The 22,994-nt window shown below is 40.8% G+C and overlaps 1 protein-coding gene across 1 annotated transcript in view; it reads left to right on the top strand.

Annotated features, from left to right (window-relative positions):
• The first annotated feature begins 388 nt into the window (after nucleotides 1–388).
• PLB1 (phospholipase B1) overlaps nucleotides 389–22,994 on the top strand; it is an 80,404-nt gene continuing 57,798 nt past the window's right edge. The window contains exons 1-16 of the mRNA XM_056357560.1: nucleotides 389–473; nucleotides 1,400–1,437; nucleotides 2,584–2,647; nucleotides 3,110–3,168; nucleotides 4,619–4,659; nucleotides 5,527–5,570; nucleotides 6,548–6,632; nucleotides 7,167–7,218; nucleotides 8,416–8,502; nucleotides 8,998–9,060; nucleotides 10,348–10,427; nucleotides 12,884–12,962; nucleotides 13,619–13,723; nucleotides 15,205–15,297; nucleotides 21,492–21,560; nucleotides 22,388–22,468. Of these exons, the coding sequence (XP_056213535.1) occupies nucleotides 389–473; nucleotides 1,400–1,437; nucleotides 2,584–2,647; nucleotides 3,110–3,168; nucleotides 4,619–4,659; nucleotides 5,527–5,570; nucleotides 6,548–6,632; nucleotides 7,167–7,218; nucleotides 8,416–8,502; nucleotides 8,998–9,060; nucleotides 10,348–10,427; nucleotides 12,884–12,962; nucleotides 13,619–13,723; nucleotides 15,205–15,297; nucleotides 21,492–21,560; nucleotides 22,388–22,468 (1,125 nt within the window). The remainder of the gene's footprint in view (nucleotides 474–1,399; nucleotides 1,438–2,583; nucleotides 2,648–3,109; nucleotides 3,169–4,618; nucleotides 4,660–5,526; nucleotides 5,571–6,547; nucleotides 6,633–7,166; nucleotides 7,219–8,415; nucleotides 8,503–8,997; nucleotides 9,061–10,347; nucleotides 10,428–12,883; nucleotides 12,963–13,618; nucleotides 13,724–15,204; nucleotides 15,298–21,491; nucleotides 21,561–22,387; nucleotides 22,469–22,994) is intronic.

Below are 22,994 nucleotides of genomic sequence, written 5' to 3'. Positions count from 1 at the left end.
TTCTCAAAGATACTGAGTTTCTGCAACAGATTTGCATGATGCAGATGAGTCCCTCATTGCACATGCCTCCAGTATCTCAAACAACAGAGTTGAGGTTCTGGTTGCTGTCCTGCATAAAACATCATCTAAAAACGTGGATTGAACAAGCACAATTTTTAAACAAAATGTTGCACAACAGCCAGGTAGCATCTGTCTCAACTTTTTGCCAAGTACAGGAAAAACAATATAAATTTATCAATAGCTCGTGGCTGAAACCCAAATAGGAACACACGCACCTCCACACCCCAAATGTATGGAAGCTGCTGACAGTTATTGAACGTGGTCATGTAGTGTGGCTCATGAGATAGGCTGAAGTGGTCATGGGGAGCAGTAGTGGCTTTCTGCCACCATGCTGACCTCTATGCGTGCTGGCACCCGTGTCCACAGGGGCCACCCGGAGGCCCCTGCTCATGCTGAGTACGTCACCTTGCAGTGTGAGCACTGCTGGCTGCCCTGCACCCAGCTGTATCTTACCTCTGAGGCTGAACTGGCTCTGCATTTACTCTTTGATACGGAATGAAAGGTGTACAAACAGAAGTATTCAGCAGGACTAAATATTCCAAAAGTGGGTTGTGGATGTTAAAGGACAATTATTCTAAGCACAGCAAGACTAATTATGAGACTTGCTGGATGCTGATGGCTTCAGTATGGCAAACAGGGACAGCTGTCAGCACCTTTTGAAGTTCAGCTGAGGACAGAGACCCAGAATTCATGGAGATTTTAGGATATGCTAAAATCTATGTGTATAAATCCAAGTGTATACTCAAAGAAAAAGAATAATGTTTACTGAAATAGCTACAGGTGTGACTCCTGGCTCCACAGGCTATTTCATCTGTCAATACTCTCTACTAAGAGAAGAAATTGCAGCTGTTTCTGTATCACTGTGGCAAACTCACAACAAACTCAATGTTGCACTCTGATTGTGGAAGACATAGATTAATGTGAATAACTCCTTTCTAAGGAGTTCCACCTTATAGATGTTCAAATCACTTTAAATTCGGATAGAATAAGACTACAGCGATATATGAAATGTGCTGAAGAGGAAAACAGGTAGAAAAGGCCTGTGAAGGATGAGGTTGGTTGAGGAGATCCACATGCAGCCCATCACCTGTGTGTATGAATTCATTGTATTCCACTAATTTTGACAGATCTCACCTGCTTATAATAACTAAAAGCTTATTCTAGTATAGCAAAAATTAAGAAAATACATTGGTTGTTGGATGAACCTCACCTTTGGAAAGCAGGGCAGAGGAGAAAGGCTGCTCCTCTAAGGGTTCTGTGGGTTTAGGTATCTTAAGTTTTCTGAAGTGTTTCTCTAAGGTAAACAAATAGCACGATTCATTCATTTAATGTTTTTAAGGTAATGCAGATCATCTGGAAGAACAAGGGAAACAAAAGGTAAAGTATGAGTACAGCTTTATCTTTTTTTCATCTTTTCAATACCTATCATCACCTCTTTGGCTGTCGCTTCCTCCAAGGCAGGTAGAAGAAGGGAAAAATACAGCTTGGTGTTGTAATCTGTTTGATTCTGCAAAGAATAAATGCAAAGCAAATGATAAGGTGATATTGCAGCTGCAAAATTACAGTACCTAATCAGGAAATAAAGGTTTCTCTGAGCAACATTTGTTATTAGGTTGCATATCCTGTACATAGATCGACTGTGGTTAACACTTGTTCCTAGATGCTCTGTTGCTCTTTTAGAAACACAAGATTAAACTCTTCCTTGTGCTAAAATGGTGCAAAGCATGTGCATCACTAAAGCCCTTCAACGGGGGACTAGGGAGTGTGTGGGGATTGTGGTGGCCCTTGTTGCGATAGAGATTTCACCTTTACATAATAGTGGTGGTCAGCTAGCCAAATGTGGCCACAGTGATGAGAGAAGCCCTAGCCATGTCTTTCATCTCTCTTTAAGAAAGTACTGGAGTTGGGCCGTACCTACAGTTAGGGTGTAAGAGGGCATTAAATAATATTTCTGGTGGAACTGAGCTGTCTGTTATGTTGAGTGAGTAACATCACTCACATCCTTGCCCCAAATGCAACTCGATAACTGGATTATTGTTCCCTGCCCCTCTTTTAGTACTTTCTTTGATCACCTGGGAATTTTGCCACTTGCCAAGGACCCATGATTGGTTCATTCTCCTTTTTCTGTTGCATATTGGAGATGTAGCTTTTTGTGTCCATTGTGTGTGTGCTCCCTTGGCATGTGAAGATGCATTCACTAGGTCTTCCAGAATGAGCACTCACTGTTTACAGCAATGGATGTAACAGGTTGCCTTCAGCACACTTCATTGTTTGCTTAGGCCCAGCTCTGCGGCAGTCAGTAAAGAAAACTGAGCAAAAAGCGTCAAGTTTTGGAAGAGTGCATTTGAAAATGCAACTGTCCAGATCTGTGTTCCCATGTATTTCTAGCAAAGGTGTAATTGTTCTTTAAAATTACTGTTACATGAGTAAGAGTTTGGTACTGTGTGCCCATAGGACCCCTCCTTCCACAGATTTCCTTGTTAGATCTAAGCAATCAACCATATTTATTTGTTTCTGTCAAAGGTTCTAAGAAGCTTTCAGTTTTCCTGTGAGCAGGCGATGTTACCTGAGACCCCTTCATCTTCAGGTTTGTGTTTGATATTATCCTTGTAGAGGCTTTCCCTCTCAAAATTATCTGAAAACAGGCTGGGGGAGAAATCAGCTGTTTGAAGCTATGCATATGTGTGGGATGTGACTGAAATGGGCTTTACAAACTCCTTAGGGCTTTTGTTCTATTCATAATTACTTCTCTGCCTCAGTTTCTTCAACTGCTAATTGAAGATGCTGCTATTACTTAAATGATTCACAGCAGTGTTTTGTGATCTCTTCTTGCTTGATGGTTGAGCATTTCAGTGCATCTAGACACCCAGAGTATTTACTGAACACCTGAGTAGTTTCTCATCCTCTCTGATTTAAAACTGCCAGTCAAAACAATCTGTATATTCTTCTTATATTTTAACCAATGCAGTTATGTTTTAGTATACTGGTGAATGTAATTTTCTTTCAAGGTTACTGCTCTTTCTTAACCTAAAGTCTTTCACTTCTGCAGTTCATGCTCTGAGGCCAGCTGACATTAAAACAGTCACTGCAATAGGAAGTTTGCAAAGAGTAAGTACAAGCGGGAAGTGTGCTGAATGTGACCCGTTTCCTCCATTGTGATGATGTAGTTTGGGGTCTCAGCTGGGGCATTCAGGACTTGAATCTTTCCACAAGCATCAAAGGCTTCTGTTGAAAAATGGCTGGAAATACCTGCTTTTCAGTGTTCCAGTGTACCCTGACTGTAAAAATACCCAGCTGACTTCACACAGGAGGAAATGTGATCACAGTGCTCTTGCAGAGAACCATGATATTTGATTAGAGTGCTTGGATTTTCCTAACAATGAGCATAACCGATCAAATAACTGGAAGAAGCAGCTGGGAAATTTCAAGCTGGAAAAAAGTACAATTTTGGTAATTACTATTAGAACAAATTATTGAGAAATGCAGTAGATTTTCCATCCTGTTAAAGTGTTTTCCGCAGAGACTGGTTTCCTATGTAGAAGGCAGAAGCTCTAGAAAAATCACAAAGGTATACTTTTGTTTAATAAATCGTTGAGTAAAGTTCTCCTTCCTGTTCCAGTACAGTCAGATTTGGATGATCTTAACTGATCTTAACGGTTGGAAGTGAATATCTGAAATAGATTTGAGGCCAAATCAAAAGCATTTAACCACAATTGTCAAGCTTTGAGGTTGTGTAGAAACTGGGCAAAAATTGGTAGCCATTGCAGGGGCTACGACTGCGAAGAAATGGGGGAGATTATCCCTTAGCACAAAACAACTTTCAAGTTGAGGTGGTGTTCTTCAAGGCATCACACTTTTCCTTGGGATGAAAGCTTTGCATTAGAAAATCGGCACTCCTGACCTCCTTGTAAGTACCTCCTCCTTTGGAAGAAAATAATCTCCTAAATGCGAAAGGTGACACGCCCATATAGGGGATGCATAGCCCTTTAGAGCAAATCTTTTTTGTGCTGATGTCTCTGTTGTTTGTGGATGGTGCCACAGGAAAACATATAAATTATCTTCTGCTAAGGAATGTCTGCTTTCCTGGAGCAGACATCTCTGTTTCCTCCTCAGACTCTGAAATCAATGAAGTTCCTCTGTTTATGTTAAGGGTTTTTTTTAACAGACACCATACTGGCTGAGTGTCATCCACTGAAGTCATCTAAATGACTTCAGGTCATGTCCTTTTGAAAAGGAGTAGATCCAGAGAAATTTGGTTTAGAACAGCATTTCATCTGACTGAATTTGAGTTCAACCAGTCAAATTTTATTTTAAGCCATATGTAATAAACTCATTAATGACAGCAGTAACTAAGAAAGGATTATCAGACTATGAAAATACACTGTAATAAGGAAGCTCTGGAAAAGAATTTGAATCTGTGAGTAATTACAACACAATGGAGAATAGTATGTAGACACAATGCTATCTATGACAGGAATGGGATATGGTAGGGGAATAGAGTATGTAGAACTAGTTTACCCTTTTCTTAATGCTATTCTTATTGCTTGCTTGTTCGCAGACACCAGGATCTGGTGTACCTCATGAGGATTTACTCCAAAGGTAACAATGAATTGTTAGCGTTGCTAAGTGTCATCATACTAATGTATACAGTATCACAGTGCAAGAATTGGGTCCAAGCAATTCTTATTGTTTGCTAGAGAGGAGGAGAAAGGCTAAGTAAAATATAAAGGACTTTGAGACACTGGGTCCTTCCCAGTCCTTTGTTAACAGAAATTATTTGTGCTTATGCAAGATACAGAACTACCTTAGGGTTGCAATAACCTTGATTAAGAATCATTGCCACATGACGAATCCTAGGCAGTAAATATTATCGTCCACAAGCTAGAGACCAGAAAGCAGGGGTTTATCAAAGCAAAAAAAAGAACCCAGGAGTCCTGATACCTTGTCCTCTGCTTGAACAATTCGCAGTGCTTCATGGACAAGCTTTACCCTGTTTTCTTCTTCCATGCCCCCTTAACAGACCTAAATCAGTGAGTGAACATATGGCTAAACCTTGTAAATGTAACTCTGTGTACCTCTTTTGAGTTACAGCATTCCAGATGAGGATTTGGCCCTGCACAGGCAAACTTGAAAAGACCATTTTAAAATGGTTCCATGTCCATTTGATGTGGGCACACACCAGAGAGATCCCTGCATTACTTGTACATATGCATAAGCACAATTATTGCAACACACAGAGTGTACAGAGACACACAAAATTGAGATCTAAGACTGTGTTCTTTGCAGTAGCTGATGACACGACTGTTTTGGAGAAAGAAAGGCCCCATTCTTAATGTCAACAGCTGCCATGAATATGCACTCTGAGCTGTAGTGCAGCTGATAAAAAATTGTGGCTGTGCTGTAATATAATTTTTGTTTGAGAAATGGGGTAACAGCAGCTTCCTGTTTTCTCTTCCCTTTCTACAGCACAGGAAAGAGCCTCCTTGAAGTAAGCGTGGAAACTTTAGCAGGTGCGTTTTGCTCTCATGCTGAAACTCAGCAAATTGATTGAACAGCACACTGGCAGGAGCTTCAGGGCTTTGCTGGGCTGCAGAGCAGGTGCAGCACAAACACGCTGCACGGACGTAAGGGAAGCCTAAGAGATGGTGTACTTGGGGAGCATGAGTACAGCCAGGCTGAGTTACCTGTGCTGGCTTTAAAGAATCTGTGTAGACAAACAGTGGTGAAGAAGGGGTGCTACGGATTGCTGCAAGAGTCTTATGTGCACAACAGGGATTTTTGGGCTGCTACTGCTACTCGTGCCACAATCTCTGCTGGTGTGTGCTTGCTGCCCACACTAGTCCAGTGAAATCTTGTGTGGGTTTGCCTGTCCAGTATTCTTTCCACTGCCATGTCTTCAGGATTTACACTGGGGCTGCCATAGATGCACCGCATAGGTGAATTCATCGTCTGTGAGCTGGTTCCAGCTGGCTCTGAAGGCAGCCTTGGCTTGATTGAAGGGCGTTGTAAGTAAAACCTTCAGGTCCACTGAAATGCTGAGTAGTAGGTAGCTCCAGGGTCATCCTCTCTAAAACTTCTTCCTAGAATTTTAATGACACCTCCATTTCCCTGTGAAAGGGGTTAAAACTGGGCAACTCCTCAGCACTTCAGAAGGCTGTCTTTGGGTAGCCCTTCCCAGCAGCTTCATTTCTACAGCTGCCTGTATTTAAATCTGCCTGCATTACTTGGGGCTGACGTGAGAGATGGGGATGGTGGTTTCTGACCTGAGTCTGGAGGCAAACTCAGATGTCAAACACCCACTTCAGAAGGTGAGGAGGAAAACCAGCAAGAACAGCTACAGAGGGGCTTGTGTGTACCTCCCAGGCCTGCCAGGAGATCCTCAGACTTCATGTTCTCTGGCTGATTTAGTTCTGTTGTGTTTATAGTGAAACAACAGAGTAGCAGTCCCTTGTATACAGAAATTGCCTAACCTGTGTATGTCATTCAGCTCTCATTAGCAGTTTTAATCCCTCTGTCCTACACCAGTCCCCATCGCCTGGCATAAAGGGAGCAACATCAGACAGTCAAGCCATGTAAGTCTGAGGGGTTTTTGGCCGGGCAGTTGGTTTACAGCTGGCAAGGTGAAGGATGGAAGCCTCTGATGCTGGAGCACTTCACTGGGCACAGAATATGTTCAGTACCGGCAGAGGCTGCACAGACACTCCAGGGACAGACCCTGCCACTGTGGCTCAATTGTCACCTTTCAGAAGTAGGAGGAACAAACCCCACTGTGGGCTTTGGGGTCTGGATCACCTGACTTAACATCAGGTCTCCCTCTTTAGAGCTGCAAAACACAGTTTTTGGCTCAAGTAGAATTAGAGCTGTGCCTGCCAGGCTGTGTCTGCTGTTTGCATCTAAGTGCATGTATCTGAAAGTGAGATGCCTGAATATGAGCTAATCAGCCCAGGTGCTCTGTGTGGCACAGACAAGTGTCCAGTCTTAACACACCTAGGAGAGAAAAGATTAATCCCACCTGAAGTCTCAAATGTTGTTTGATTTAATGGTAAAAATCAGCCAAAGCTTTACTCTTACCAATGCCTTCATAGTTTCTCTTTTCTGCTTTTCAGAGACCTCCTGCATCAAGCTGAAGAAATAGTGAAGCTTATGAAAGAGAATCAGGTTTGTTTGAAGTACAGGACAATTCAGAGAGCTTGGTGTTGAAACAGAAAAATGGAGAAATGTGACTGAATACTTTAAACAGCACTCAAAGATATCTTCAAAATAGAAGATGCCATTTCTTGATGTTAACGGACTTGGGTCTTTCTGTTGTAAATAAGAATCAGTTCTGTACCTTTCAAGTATACAGTTTTATTCTTGAAAGTATCCCACCTGGTTTACATGTTGGCTTCCCTACCAAGCTCTCAGCCACTCTGACAAATGTATGTTAGCTGTTGGTTAAGGATGCGAGACCTCTGCTAGCTACACTCTGTAACTATGCAGGTGTTTCTGAGAACCAACCCAAAACAGTAATTCTCGGTATTTGTCTCTTCAGTTTCTTCTTGGTCTTTTAGGATTGTACTTTCAAAAAGGACAGTAAAGACCTAGATAGGCTTTGGCTGATGTCAGTGGTTGACCCTGGTGAGAGCTTGAATTATCACTCATGGCTGAGTGCTCTGTAAATCCCATGCTGGAGTTCTACATATTAATTTTTCTTTTACTCTTAACCTGAGGATATTATTTGTAAAATGGTCTTGGCATAATGGGAAAATGTGATCATCAAAGCGATTCTGCTGTTGCCTCTTTGCTCTGCAGGGAGCCCATCAGACTGTTTGCACATGGATTTAGCATACGTTTTTGTGGAACTGAGTGGTTCTAACCAGTGCTCTTCAGGATTGGCGAGAACTGCCTAATAAGCATAGCACAGCTAAGCAGGAGTCTAGCGCTCAGATTTTTGCTCCAGTCTTCATCCCACTAGTGTGACCCAGTCTCAGCAGTTCAGGAACATTAACCCTGTCAGCAAGCTGCAATGTGATGAAAGAAGCAGCATGCAGCTCTGTGCTAAGCTGTGCATGCCCATCTTCTCTGACAGACTCTCCAATGGCAGCAGCAATTTCTGGCTCTGTCCTGAGCTTTTTATAGGCGTGCGTTCAGCTTTAATTGCAGTGTTTGCCACTTAACCATCCTTTTGCTCTCTCCTCTAGGGAAAAGCTGGATGGTTTGTCAAATGGAAGGGATCAGGATGGTCAGGGCTGGGCCATGAACTACTGTTTGTCTTGCTGATGTAAAGCCATAGCAAACCTTGTGTGAGAAAGCAAAATAGTAAATAGGTCTCTTATCATCCTAGTCTTTCAATTAGTATCTTTTTTTTTCTCCCAGATGATGGACTTCCAAAATGACTGGAAACTGATCACAGTTTTTTTTAGTGCTGAAACCCCATGTTCTTTCTGTGACTCCACACAACTGGTAAGCTTTTGATGGGTTGATTTAACAGTCAAGGCAGGTGGTTAAGATGCTTTCCCAAACTCTGCTCTCTGCCATAGTGCACCAAAGGAGTAGCTAGTTCTGGGATGTTGGAAGGATACTATCCAGTCATGTAAGTTCCTGGCATACAATGTGTTTTGTATTTATAAACATCCGTACTTAATTTGTAAACCCAAGTCTGATATGCCCATGCCCTAGTAGAACAACCCTTTTCCACCTTAAGTCTAAATTTATTTTTCTTCCCCATCGCTGTCTTTTGATTTTCTTTTTGTATGTTAAGTTGCCTAATTACAGGCAGTTAAATTACAAGACTAGTTCTGTGGTTTTTTTCTTGATGCTGGCTAAGGCTGAACCCAGAATATAGTGGTCATTGGCAACCCTTCAGTACACAGATCAATACACAGGGTTTGACTTTTGCCAGATTTGTAACTTTGTTTTTTCTACTAGTTTTGATGACATCTCTCATCTCATTTACAGAAGAACTGCATATTGGACAACCTGGAAAAGCTTAAAGCTGTCTTGGATTTTTTGTATAAAACGGTAAGTTTTATTTATCAACCTTGAACACCAAATATTTTGCTGATTTTTCCAGTCTTCCTTACTGGACTAGGGCTTGTACCACTGTAGGTGAATTAGAACACCAATTTCGCTTACTCCAATCCACTGGCTCCATTCATTGTCACTGTTTTATTTAAAAAAGCTGATGCATGCAAACAGAAAGGACTGATAGACAACTGCTTTGTTTTGGAACACCAGCTGATGTGCCACTCCATCTTTGGTTTTTTAGGTGATTTTTATGCAAAATGTTGTACATCTGTCTGCATCTGAAAGCCATTTGTGTTTAACAGGGCTGTTCTTGAAAATAACTCTTATTTTGTAACAAGATATATGGAGCTCCCTAGACAGTGTACAGGCTGCTAACTACCTGGTGATGATGTTTACAGACCAGGGAAAATGCCCATTAAAAATCTGTGTAATGGATCTTTTTCCTATTATGTGTGCATTTTAAGATCTTAGCCTTTCTCAAGGTTTTTGAGCTGGCTGAGCTAAGAATTATCTAGGATGGTGTCTGGGAAATGCTCTGCACTGTGTCTTAGTCTACTAATGAATAGTAGACTAGATGTTGCTATATCACTACTAAAGCAGGCTATTAACTGTTTATGTGAAGTATTTCAATGGCATCTTCCAAGAATTTTGTTTTCTGGACTGAAGGCCTAAAGGGTATTCTAAACCTGCTACAGTTCAATTGCATCAGGCCACAACCGTTCATTTTTCTCAGACCAACTTCAGCAAATGTTGCGTATGGGTGAAGTTCCACCCACACATTTTCTTTGGATTCTCTCCATTATTATTTCCAGAATCTGTTTATGTGCACTTGTAAAAGTGAAATATCATTATGTAAATGGAAAGCTGCTTTCTGCTGGGGGGAGAGGTGAGGCAGGATGCACGAGTGCTTGTGCTATTACACAGGACGTTTTCATCCCCAGCTTTGCATTGGTATGTTGCCACAAAAATGGTAGTTCCTAGTTCATTTGAGTTCAGTTTAGCTGGCTGGTAGCCACTTTGGTTATGTAAAGTAAATTGCTGGGTCTCGGTCAAGAAATCATCAAGTACTTCGTGAATGATGTTCAACGTTATTCTAGGTGGCAGGCATAGGAGTAGGGTTCAGGACAGAATCGGCAAAGACTTAGATCATTGATTTTATGAGGGCAGAGTGCCAGGCCAGAGGTAACACGTGTGAAACCGTAGACATGATTTACCATTATTGCTATTTGCTGATCTTTAATTGCAAATATAATGTGATTAATTTTAACTTTATTACTGCAGGTTCCCAAGGCCTTTGTAAATCTGGTGGATTCTACTGAGCTCTCAACTTTGTCTCTTGCATGCCAAGATTACAACATTAGGTAACAGAGGTTTCTTTAAATTCTTGACACTGTTCCCACTAGCGTTGAGACACATAGTTATGTATATGTATTGAGTTTGTAACAGAGGTAGAGTCTTCTGAACAGTTTTTCTGCCCTTAGTACAAAAGTATGCCAAAGATTTTTAGGTGTCCACTTTGTTTCTGATAAAGTCTCTTTGCAAGGCATATTTTTACCAGGAAGAATAGGTGCTTTTAATCCTGCCAAGTTGGATAGCATATGTTTAAATATTGGGTCAGAGTTGGGGAAAAAGAGAAAGCTGCAGCATTGTACAAGCACTGTTCAGTTACAGTCAAAGCATTGGTGGGTTATCAACAGTTTTAGCCACAAATCCAAACCACAGCACTGTATGGGCTGCTATGAAGAAAGTTAAGTCCATCCCAGCCAGACCCAGTATTCTGATTACTGTCATGAGATTGCACAGTCTACCTAGCCCCAGCTCTTTAGTCAGTGCTACTTCTGCCCTGCAACTCTTGAGTCAAAAACTCTGAAGGCTCTTTGAAAGTTTAAGTTTCTATGTATTGATGTTCACAAAAGGAATAACTGGTCTTAAAGCACATTGTTAGGCTATGTGAAAGCTACTACTTGGGCTTAAGGTATGGTAGGATGGAGAATATCAACTTGTCAGTTCCTTATGGTAACTGCATGCCTAGTTGCTTTCATCCATCTCCCTTTCTCAGTACCTTGTAACAAAAGTGTGAGTAGCTTATGTCTCAATTTAGTATGGAGTAGGAGTGTGCACATGGACAGTTATGATGGAGTAGTTTACAGCTGATGAGATTGAACTCCATCTTACTCCACAGTAAATTTTTTTCCTGTGCTCATGGCATAAGACACCATATGTACTAATACAGTCAGCCCAGAGGGTTTCACAAGATTTGCATGTCTAAAACCCAGGAGATGTTCCATCAGTCAAGGACGGGGTCTCGCTGCAGCATAACCATGTGCTTAACAAGTATAGGCAGAGGAGAAGCTTTCCTTGTGGAAAGAAACTGCATAGAATATTCTAGCTTATTTCTCCTGCACAGGCACTAAGGGGAAAAATGGGGAAATGTAGGTAAGTGATTGAAGAAATGGATTTAGGAATATGGGCCTTGCCATATATATCGAAGGCCTTAAAAATAAATAACATCTAATTATTTTTTTTCTTCTGAGGAATTTTTATATTTCCTTTTCAACTTAAGGCAATTTGCTTTCTTGTTGTTAGCATGCCTTTGTAGCTGTGCTTGTCTGGTTGAACAGTTCCACCAGTTTGCAAGCATTGTACTTTACTGTTTGGTAAATTCCTGGGCTCACCTTGGCCTCAGGCCCAGATCATCTCCCAGATAAGACCTTTGGCATTTGGCTACAAAGTCCTTGTATGAACTGTCCTTTGGGAGAAAAACATAAGCCCACACCAAAAGATGAAATTTCAAGAGTCTAAGAGGAGAATAATGGCTGACACTCCTAGTCCCATGTCAGTACCTAACTTTAGGCATTGAAGTTTATGATACAGGGATTTAAAGTTCCTTCCAGCATTGTCTGCACTAAAAGTAATGGGTGAACCCCATTTTTAGGCATGTAACTCTCCTCATTAACTTTATGAGGTTCTTCTGTCAGGCTTGGGTAAGATTCTGGTCCCGAGTTCGTATTTCTTTCAGTCAACAGCAATGATAAAAGCACTTTAGTGGAAAAGTCCCATTTTATAGGTTTAGCTACAGTTCTGTGAAAAAGGGAGAGCCTGATCCTGACAGGTACTTACTGCTTACATCTGCAAACCCACAAAAAGTTTTCTCAGATTGCAGTCCATCCAGGCATTTTCAAATGAGTATATCTTTGCTGGAACCACACTAATCTTAAATGTATCATATCATTTCTGTCTACAGCCTTAGGAGGTCTGATTTCTCCAACTAGCTGCAGAAATATGCAGTATGCACATCTCACCTTGCAGGTCAAAAATTTGGCTGAGATTGGTTAGCTGCCTGACAGTGCCTGGCCACCCTTTAATATATATAAGCATTTGCATCCTTGAACTTCCATCCACATTTCTAGATGCAGGTCTTGTTGACAAATACTAAGGCAAAAGTTCCTGTGGAAGTATTTTTAGTGTTTTCAATCATCCTATGTGACTACAGAGAGGGAAATGTTTGAAAACTAGTGTAGCTGCTATTTTAAGCCTGAGCATGCTGCTAGCTTGTGAGACCCTGTGCTAATCAAATCTGGCATATTTGTCATCTGAATAGGCTTTCAAATCAAGAAGCAATCCAAAGCTCTGGACATGGAAATATATATAATTCTATGTTTATATGAAAAATCAAGATGTTCCATGTAGCTTTCTCAATATATCCAGCAATTTAGTCTTCAATATATGCTTGTCAGTAACTTAAAAGAATTCATGCTATCTGTCTTGTTTATCACAAGTTCATAATGTCTTTCATGTTTTTCATTCTTTTCTGCAGCAATCCAGGCAGGAGTCAGTGCAGCTGTGTTGGTGAACACTCCACATTAGAGAATAACATATTGAGGTGGTCTTACCAGGTATGGCATCTTCTGTGTTGTTTGGCTCTCGTATTGCTGCACATATCTAATCATTTTCCAGATGGACTCAAGTGAGGAGTTAAGGGAGGAATAGCAGTGAGGGAGTTGAGTAACAGCCCTTTTGCCACGTCCACAGCGATTCCAAACCCATTTCTTACTTCAGGAACACTGGAGATAAGTTCTCTTTATACCTGAGTGGTCTTAGTATCTCTTGAAGTTTCTAAGGACTATACGGCTTTTGGTAACCTAGGATTTGTCATATTCCATCAGGAAAATGATCCATCTTGTCTAGTAACCTGCCACATGATTTACAAGAGGGAAACTTACTGATAAGACAAAACCAGTTGTGCTGGAATTCCCTTTTAAAATGACAGGGAGGCAATAAGTTTGACATTTCATTGCCTTGCTAAGCTTGCTGCTTTTTCAAAGAAAATTATGGTAAATCAGTGTAGGTTTCTCATAGCTACAAGGAGCTTCCAATTATTGTGTAAGATTATTTCATTAAATTACAGTCTTTGTTCTGGATTACAGAATTTTATTATTGTAGTTTGTTAGGGGTAGGGATAATCTTAGTTCACTTTAAATCTTGATAAATTGCACATATATTACACTCTCCACCTGATAATACTAATCTGATTAAATGGTTTTCTGTTCAGGATGTTTGGGAAAAACTGCTGGAGTCTGCGAGGTTTGATCAAAAGGATGACTTCACTGTTGTTCTTCAGCCTTCTCTCCAAGAAAGAAATCTGCTGCTCAGACCAGTGAGTAAACTAGAGTTGCTCCATTTTTCTAGATTGTATCTGCTGAGATTGAGTGCAGTATTTAGCTGGCTTTTTCCTGTCTAGGCTGTGTGTAATGCTAGAAGACAAGGGTAGCTGTGCACATACAGAACGCACCTCAGGATCAGATGTCCTGAGAGTGGAGCTTGCTTCAAACAGCACCAGTCAGAGATCCTGTGTTTTTTGAATGCTATGATCCAGGAGAAATCAAGGCATCTCTGTAGATTAGGGCATAATTGTCTGGAAATCATCAGCGCTGCTCATTTTTCCATATCTTTGTAGTCATCAGCATATTAATCCCTGATTATGCTCTTGTGTGTTCGGTAACAAAGGCAAAAAGTGGGTAACAAGAAGTATTTAAAAGTGGGTAGTGGGGAAAAAAAAAGGTTTTGTAAACTGCTGGAAAGTAGTTACCTCCCTGCAATGAGATTAATGCAGTCTGGGAATGAATTTTGTCCAGATTTTTATCTGTTATAGCCAGCAGGGAATGAATATAGGTAGGGTTGCCTGGGATGTCAGAAATTATTTTTCCATAACTGAATTTTAAAGGGAAGTTCAAAGGTCCAGGTTGTCTGAAACCTAGCAATGAAGCGGGTAAATATTACTTCCTAGATAATGGTTTACTCAGATACAAGGTATCAAAATTCAACACATAACATTGGATGGTTATTTGTAAACCAAGTTGGTGGTGAGTCATGGTCTGGTTCCTGGGCATCATAACAGCTCGTTGAATTTGCGGTAATTCCATTGTTCCCCTCAGCTCAGTATCAGAATGAAGTAAACTGGGAGAAGAAACTTGTCTTCCAGGAGGGTTGGGGTCTGTTATGTTGCAAAATCTTCCTGTGCTGCTGGGTCAGGCTTGTTTTGTTGATGGCTGATCCATATGTAAATGACAGATTTTTCACTTTGATGGCATTACTTTTTCTCTTAGTAAATTGCTCTTATTGCCTTAAATGCCATCTTATGTCATAGGTAGATTCTTTATTTCTTCTGATTTGTGGTATACCTGCAGGCCACCGTGTGTAATCTGCCAAACACAACAGTTACTGTCATTTAAAAATAAGCCTAACCTCTTAAGACGAATTCTGTATGCTTCTACTTAAATGCATGTAAGTGTTAGCTAAAGAAAGTGTTGTTTATTCCAAATCATTCATGTTATCACATTTGCGTGTGTCTCTGATCTCCTGTATGTCACTGCTGCGATTGTGCCTTGTTGTTGCTCTGGTGGTCGTCTTGTTCTGTTGATGTGCAGTCCCTTGACTGCTGCCTTACAGCAGTCACTTACAAGAACAGGATCTGTCTTGACACACCAACAGTAACTGAGATCATCAATAAGTGGCTTAATGAGAGTGCCAGAAATGGATATAAATATCATTTTCTAGATTGGGGCCTTTTGTGCCTGAATATTTCATCTTTCCATACTCTTCAGTGTTCTGTCATGCTTTAAATGCTTTCTCTTTCAGGGCAAGGATGGTTTCGTTACCACATCAAAGACACAAGAGGAAACTCTGGAAGAAGATTATACTTTCATGGCTGTGGGCCTCTGGAACAACATGGTGAGCAGTGCCAGACACTGTTGCTTACTGGACTTAGTACAGATGCCTTGTAGCAACTCCACATTCGCCAGGCTGAGTAGCAAGGAGGCAGGGGAAGGAAGAATATAGAAAGAAACATACCATGACTGCTACGCTCAGCTGCGCAGGGAGGCTGCTCTCGAACAATGCTAAATGCCCTACAATCCCAAGACACATCTCTTGCTGTTCTGTGGCTGCTACTTACCACCAAGAGCTATTTAGAAGGATTTCCATAGTAGGGACGTCTCAGGGAGTAAATAAGCTGTGACAAACGCTTCTTTTTCTAATCTTACCTCTGTGACAGCATGGCACAGTGACAGCTGAGGCTCATCCTAACCTGAGCTTATAGTGATTATACTCTTCTGTCTACTCTGTTCTGTATCCTTTTACTAGTAAAAACCCCAGCCCTTTTACTAATGAGTCTCATGATGTTGTCTCCTCCTTAACCATCATCCTTCTGCTGGTGTTGCTTATAGTAAAAAGGTGCTGGACAGCCTTGGAGAGCTCCTGTTACTTCCTCAAGAGTTAGATGTCCTGCCCAGCTGAGGAAAGCCAACAAATGGCTCCTTCTCATGAGTGGGAGAGGGTGTCTGAAAGAAACATGGGCTCCCCAACCTACTTGACGTTCAACATGATGATCAGTTCTGTAGGGCACTGTTTCCTTCTGCAGACTTGAGCTGCTGACAGGATTTGTGTGTACAACTGAGTGGATGCATGTAGAGCTAGAAGGGACTCCAGTTTAAAATTGATGACGGGGGCAAGTGAAGAAAAGGGAGTTGCTTTTCAGTATGAGACAAAAATGCTGGCACGTGGTTTTGGACTCACCAGAGCAAAGTAGGATGTTACTGCTTAGTGCATATTATATTTGGATACGTCCTGATATCAGTGGTTTTGGATAAGTTGTTGATTTTACTATTCCTTCTGACTTAGAAACTTTCAAAAACTTCTGCTTTTTTTTTCCCAATAACCTTCTTATAACACATACAGTATTCTTTTTTAATTAAAAAGAATCTGCAGTGGCCAATTAAGTTAGATTAAAGGTAAAAGACTTTTTTTGCTTGTTTTTCTGTCCACATGTTGATTAGATTTTCATTTGAGAGCACCTACTATTCCTGTGTTTGTCCAAATTGTCCTAAGCATGAAGGAAAAAAAATTCTATACTGCAACCACCTTTTAGTAAACCACCTTCAAAAAATAAATTCACACAGATTGGCATGTTCTTGTTTCCTTTTATGTTAATTCTGGCAGTAGTAATGCCGTTGTAGCCCTGATCACTGAAAGAAGCAGGGTTTGCAGGATGAGGCTTTTATTCAACCAGATGATAAGCTAGAAAAATGGTAGTCACTTCAATAAAAGATGTTATCTTTTAGCTAAAGTTAGTAGGACTTTAGATAGTTAGTAGGAGCCAAAGAGTTAAAAATTGATCAGCTGTTGAAGCTCTAACCTTGGAACAACGATGCTGCATCCAGTTATCTCCTTTGCTGTTATCTGTGACATTTCCAAGTATGATGGCAAAGTTCTTACCTGAGTTCTTCTATCGCAAAATAGATGCCATGATAAGATGCACATTGGCTTCTTTATCATCGTTTTGCCTTAGTCCCACTAGGCAATTAGTTTCACTAGTCAAATAATCAAAGTAAACATTGAAAATCAGATTTCTGAAGCATGAATTAAACATTATCTCTGTTTCTGGCAATCCTCTGTCAAGAAACTGAGTTACTTTACTCACCCATGTCTCAGTGTCCCCCTCAGTGTTGGAGATATTTACCTAGATCACACAATCACCATCATGTAAAATGATCCATAAGACACTAGAAAGCAGTGGCATATCCTCCTCAGATACTAACCATTATAAAGTTTGAAGCTAGTTGGGAGGAAGCCACACAAAGTGTGTGGGTTTTTGCTGTGAAGAGTGGCCCTTTACACCTGCTTAGCACAGTTTTTCCAACAGCAAGTTTTTGACATTAAATGATGACTATGATTTCAGCTAGTGCAGAAAATGAATGCTTCCAACTGGAGAGGGACCACAGTGCCGCCAGTTTGTCAGCCCATTTTGTGCCTCTCCAGCAGGAATTGTTTGGAGGCAACTGAACCAAACTCCTCAGATTCTGAGATCCACCTAACTGTGGCAATAGATCAGCCTCAGCGAAGAAGTGTTCTAGGGCTTTTCAGTGGTAAACTGACCTTCACCTTTGAGTACTGCTCTTTTCTTTTATTGGACTCTGCATTTAGCAGAATTCACATGCTTCTGACTGATAGGCTTTGCTTTCATTTTTTTCCAAGTCTAGACTACAGCTGCTCTTTTTTTTTTTTTTTTTTTTCTATGGCCTCTTACTATCAGACCTTTTAGATTTCAATTTATGCAGAAGCCAGTACCAGGCATCTTGGATATTCTTTACAAGGAGTTGTGACAGTATTATCCCCAGTCTGAAACAGGTATATTGCCTCTTCCAAATCCTCTGTAGGAGGAGAGAGGGATAGGATTTATCTTCTGGAGTTTTGTAACTTATGCAGACATACTCAGTCAACTTGGCACTGATTTCTCTTTCCTGCCCTCTCAAATTCTTATACTTGGCTTGCAACAAATTCCTTCTGTCCCTTCAAATGATACTTTTTTATTTGCTGCTTCTGCCAGCAGAAGACCCTCTCTTTTTCCCTCTGCTTCATTTTTCTGTCCCTAACCCTTTTCTGCACAGACTTTATTTGGTCTCCTGGGCTCTGTCCTTGAGCATCTCGTTCTTTGGTGTGTTACTCTAATCTTGTCGCTTTAACTGCTAGGAGCATTTTGTTGAAACGTTAGAAGTAAAAAACTAAGCAAAACAAAGTGTGTGGTACTTTTAAGGATGGCTGCATTAGGGCCAGTTGCCCAGACTCAGGCAGTGAACATGCTGGGGAGCCACCAGAACCAGGGAATCATCGTAAAGGACACAAATACCAATGGTCCTTTATTTCAGTGTTTTTCCTTAGTGTGAGGTGGTTCCTCTAGTAAGGGACAGTCCAGGTGATCTGGAAGAAGAGCAAAATGTGGCAAAACTGCACCTTCCTACTGGTTAGAAATAAGATTACAGGAAGGGTAGTACACCCTTCACAACTCCTCTTCCTCTCTGTTTTCCTGCCTCCTCTTTTATTTAGTGGAATTTGCTTAATACAGCTGGCAATCATCAGAAAGGCACCTCTGGGTAGGTTTCTTGTCTGCCTGTGGTATTCTGCCATGATGTAAAAGCAGATTATATGAAATGTTCTTTCAACGTAAAAAGCACTGGCAGGTGTCCTCACCTAGTAAAGGTCAAGCTAGTTCTACTAGGAAGTCCAGCTAATGGTTTATGCAGACTGCTTTAAAAACAGAACAATCCACAATTCAGTATCAGGAACTGATAAGAAATCAAGATCATGGCATGCCGAGTAGCAAACACAGCAGAATGAGGAGGTGTCTGAGAACTGCCTTCAGAGAGCTGCTGCTTCCTGCTGCCTGCCAGGCTGCTCTTACCTTGTATTGAGGCTTGGTACCAGCCTCTTTTATTGGAATGATTACCTGCTTATTGGCCAAAGGGCAAAACCTTGAAAATCTAGTGGCAAGGCAATAGGACTGCACTTCAGTCTGGCTGAGAAGAAGCTGAGCTAGTTAGGTACTAAGGACTTGCCCTAGGCATGGCTAGATATCTTACCAAAACATTTCTAGCTGTCTGGAAGCAACGCAATTCATATGCTAAACACATCAGAAAACAGCCAACTAAATGACGCTGGGTAGCTAGGAAAAGCTGAGAGAGGCTGGTTGTTTGCTTGGACAGCTTTGATGTTTACCATGGAGAGCCTGATCGACTGATTTTGGCAAATGCATACAATTTTACCTCTGGAAATGTATCTGGGGGCAAAGCTCCTTTGAAGTGTGTAAAGAATCTAGACAAGAAGCTCTGGCTTTTGTGTTTGGCATCTTTTTGCAAAACAGAAAACACCACAAAAAAAACCCCTATCGTACAACCAAGAGAGAAACTGAAACCAGGCAAGGACCTGAACAGGAACAGCACCACAGGAGGCTGCCAGTGCCTCTCTTCTGTGTTCAGGAGCGTACACTGACTTTGAAACTGGTGCAGTACCAGAGCAGACCTGCACGCTAACCAGCCTGCACAACAGATGTCCTGGAATTCAGGGGGCATTTTGTCTGACCACAGTGCAGCCTTGGTGCCTGATTTCCTGACCAGGACCTTGCAGCTCTGCTGCATGGGAGCTGTCACACTTAGCTGGAAGAACCATGTCTCTGAACCATCTGGAATGAATCGCCTCCTGGAGAAATGCAGTTTCATTACTCAACTCCCAACAACATACAAGTGTCTAACAATTGTTTGAAATTCATTCCTAGCCACGAAATACCACCGTTGTCCCATGTTCTGTGGGGTGATTCTGTGCTGGAACAAGAGTATTTTTTTTAAGAATGTCATTAAATAGCTACTTTGTTTTGTCCTAGGAGGATGGGAAAGTACCAGTTCCCAATGTATCTTTTCTCTGAGCTTCATTAATTTGCATGTTTCAGGAATATTCCTTTTATTTCTATCTCTCCCTCAAAAGAGCACAGACTCTGTTTCTTCAAAGGATATTAGTTCTGTAAACCTCTTCTCCGTTTCTCTGGATTATCCCATTATTTTTATTGAAGGAACAATCAAAATAGAATAATAACATTCCTGCCCAGCATGTATCAGTGATGCCAAGCTGCTTGTATTTTTCAGTCCCTTCAGTGCTGTTTCTTATGTAGTCTGCTGCTTCTGGCAGCAGCAGCTGTCAAAATCTAAATCAGTGGCCAACTCCTTTGGGTATGATTGCAATTTAATTAGCACCCAGCAAGGTGCCTGAACAGGTGAAGTGATTGTTTGTGGTATTTACCACATTGTGCTGTCAGTATTGAGTTTTGAATCATTCCATAATATTTCATTAACAACCCCCTCTCCATCTTGTTAGAAGACCAACAGATATAAATATTATCAAGCCTCTATGCAGCATCAGAGTGCACCTTTTGGCATTTTCTAACATGTATGAAAATGTAGATAAGGAAACAGTTTGGAAGGTGGGATAAATTAGCAAGCTTTTAGTTGCACGGGCTACAGCCGCTAGAGGATTGGTGTGTGACCATAATGTGTTATATTCCATGTTTCTGACTTTGCTGCAAAATCAATTTGCAGCAGAGGGAGTACATAAAGATAGCATTCGTAAAACAGAAGGAAAGAAGTTAGTGCAACATGAATGCATCACCAAATGGAAGAATTTTAGTTTTCCATTTATATTAGGGATTTTATACTTTCTGCTTCTGAGGTAAAGTGATGTGAACTTACCTAAGTTTTCAGTGTATCAGCTGAGTCAAAACTGCATTTTCCAAGGAGTTTCAGTAATACCATTTTTACTTCAAAGTTTCAATCTACTCAAAGTTGCTTTTCCTCCCACACAAAAGCCTGGGTGTTTCTTTATACTTCTATATGACAACTATAAACTGTGAACTCCCAAGTGTGCCTTTCTCAAGTGTCCGTGAGCATGGTTTCACAGCCTGGAAGAAGACAAAAAATGTGGCTGAGGCCTGGGAGGATGGACAGACTGCTGCAAGGTCTGTCCTGGCGGCTAAGCTGTGGCGGCTGAGCTGTGGCAACCCACCCTTTACTTTCTCATACCCAGCCCAGCTGAGTAGTACTGGCTTGCAAATTGCAGTAAAGGTTAAACTGCATCATAAACTAATCACGAGGATGGTTTAAGCTATGATCTTCTGGACCATGTCTACAGTTACTGTGGTTGAGCTGATAAATAGCAACTTGATTGTGAACAGCTGAATAACTGCGGCATGAGATCAGTGCCTTAGGGGGAAAACCACTTACGGTGGAATTCCCAAGAGCAGAGTTAATGTGTGGATGGTTGTTTTAATGGTGATGGGATAAGACTGATCGTGTGAGAGGTCTTGTTTTCAGTTCCTTGCCTTTGTAGGTAAACATGTGGTATGTTATACATAGATAAATATTTACCATAAACAAAACAAGCTTGTAAATGTGTGTGTATACATACACACACACACGCATATATATATATATATCTATATGGACCTGATGGAAAACTCCAGGCACTAGAGCCTTTGAGCTGCTGCTATTTTCCCTTCCCTCCCACACACAGCACGGGTACATTTCCTCTATTCTCTCCCTTTCCAGATGGAGCCAGTTGGGCAGAAGCAGCCTTACAGAGTCACAAAAATGCTTCAGGTCCAGTGTCCATCTCAGGTAAAAGGGTTTCCTTACTTTGTGAGTAAGTCCTAGTGTGAGATTTTATATACTCTTCACAGAATTTCCAAGTTTTCAAATACTGTTGTCATTTTCTGAAGTTCTGGGGAATGTGTACTTGCCCAAGATACTACACTGTTAAAAATGTAGTGTTCTTAAAGTTCATTGACACATGCTCTTTATTTTATAAAGGTGAAACTCTGAAAACAACTTTTGACAAAATCTAGTTAAATTGTCGTACTGTGTCAGATATTTTTTATTCAAAATATAACTAGCTAATCTGAATTTATTAATTGCAGATATCAGAGGTGCATTATCAGTATTGAAATCTTTTTCAGCAATAAAATGGAATCCATGTATTTTATATAATTTAGCTTTTCTGTGATTTAACTGTGTCTGCTGTCTGATTTAACTGTTTTAGTCTCTGGAGCTGTCAATAGCCCAGTAGTATCTTTAGGGCCTGAGCATCTCAGGTTCAAAGAACAGTTCTTGAATGTTTTTGCATTTAAGTTCTGACTTCAATAAATTGATAGTGATAAAATATTACTGGCACCCGAAAGCTTCAGTGAACAGCAATTAAAACATCAAAGAAATGGAATTACGTGTTTTGTTTGATGTTAGGTTTAAGGCAAGAGGTGGTGTTGTGCCTAGAGCGTACCAGGGCTTAATTTTCAGGTCTAACCTGGTTTACTTCAGTAGTGCAATGTTCATTCAAAAATTAATACTGTTAAAGATTTTTTTCCCTTGGAAAATCTAGCCAGAAGATTTTAATATCAGCTGACTATGTTTCCATTAGCATTGGTAAACACACTCTCTTCACTCTGCAGGAAAGCCCATATTTGTTCACATATAGAAATAGTAACTACTCATCTTCCCCAGAGACATCAAACGCCAAAGAAACACCTCAGGTATAGTAGGACTATTTGCATCATATGGACTGAATGTATTCCAGGGAGTGGGGCAGGTGGGTGAGAGTGTGTTGTAGCCTAATTAAACAATACTACCTAGGAAAACTAAATACAAAGCTCCAGCTCCGTATTTCCATGCCTGAATAGTCAGATGCTTAATAGCTCATTTTCTCCTTTGTGGGTTTTGTAGAGTATGATTTAAAGTAGATGTCTTCAGCCAGCCTAAAGTCTTGCCTTCACTGTTAAGAACCTTTCTTAAGCATCTGGATAACAATGTTAATTTCCCTGAAATAAGAAGATAGTGAAAATGGGGCCATTTAGTCCTACCACGGAGGAAAACAGAGCAGATCAGCATGACACCACTGTGTGGGTCTGATTTCATCTCGTTTACACCACAGTAAAACTGAATAACAATGGATTTTTTCATGGTTTTTTTGGATATTTTTTTTTTGTGATTAGATTTTTGGAGGTAAACAGCTGTGCTTGGGGGTTTTTTTGGTGGTTTGTTTTTGGTTTTTTTTAAGTC

The sequence above is a fragment of the Falco biarmicus genome, chromosome 12 (assembly GCF_023638135.1).
Source record: "Falco biarmicus isolate bFalBia1 chromosome 12, bFalBia1.pri, whole genome shotgun sequence".
Taxonomy (NCBI): domain Eukaryota; kingdom Metazoa; phylum Chordata; class Aves; order Falconiformes; family Falconidae; genus Falco; species Falco biarmicus.
This window is presented reverse-complemented; position numbering and strand designations above follow the sequence as displayed.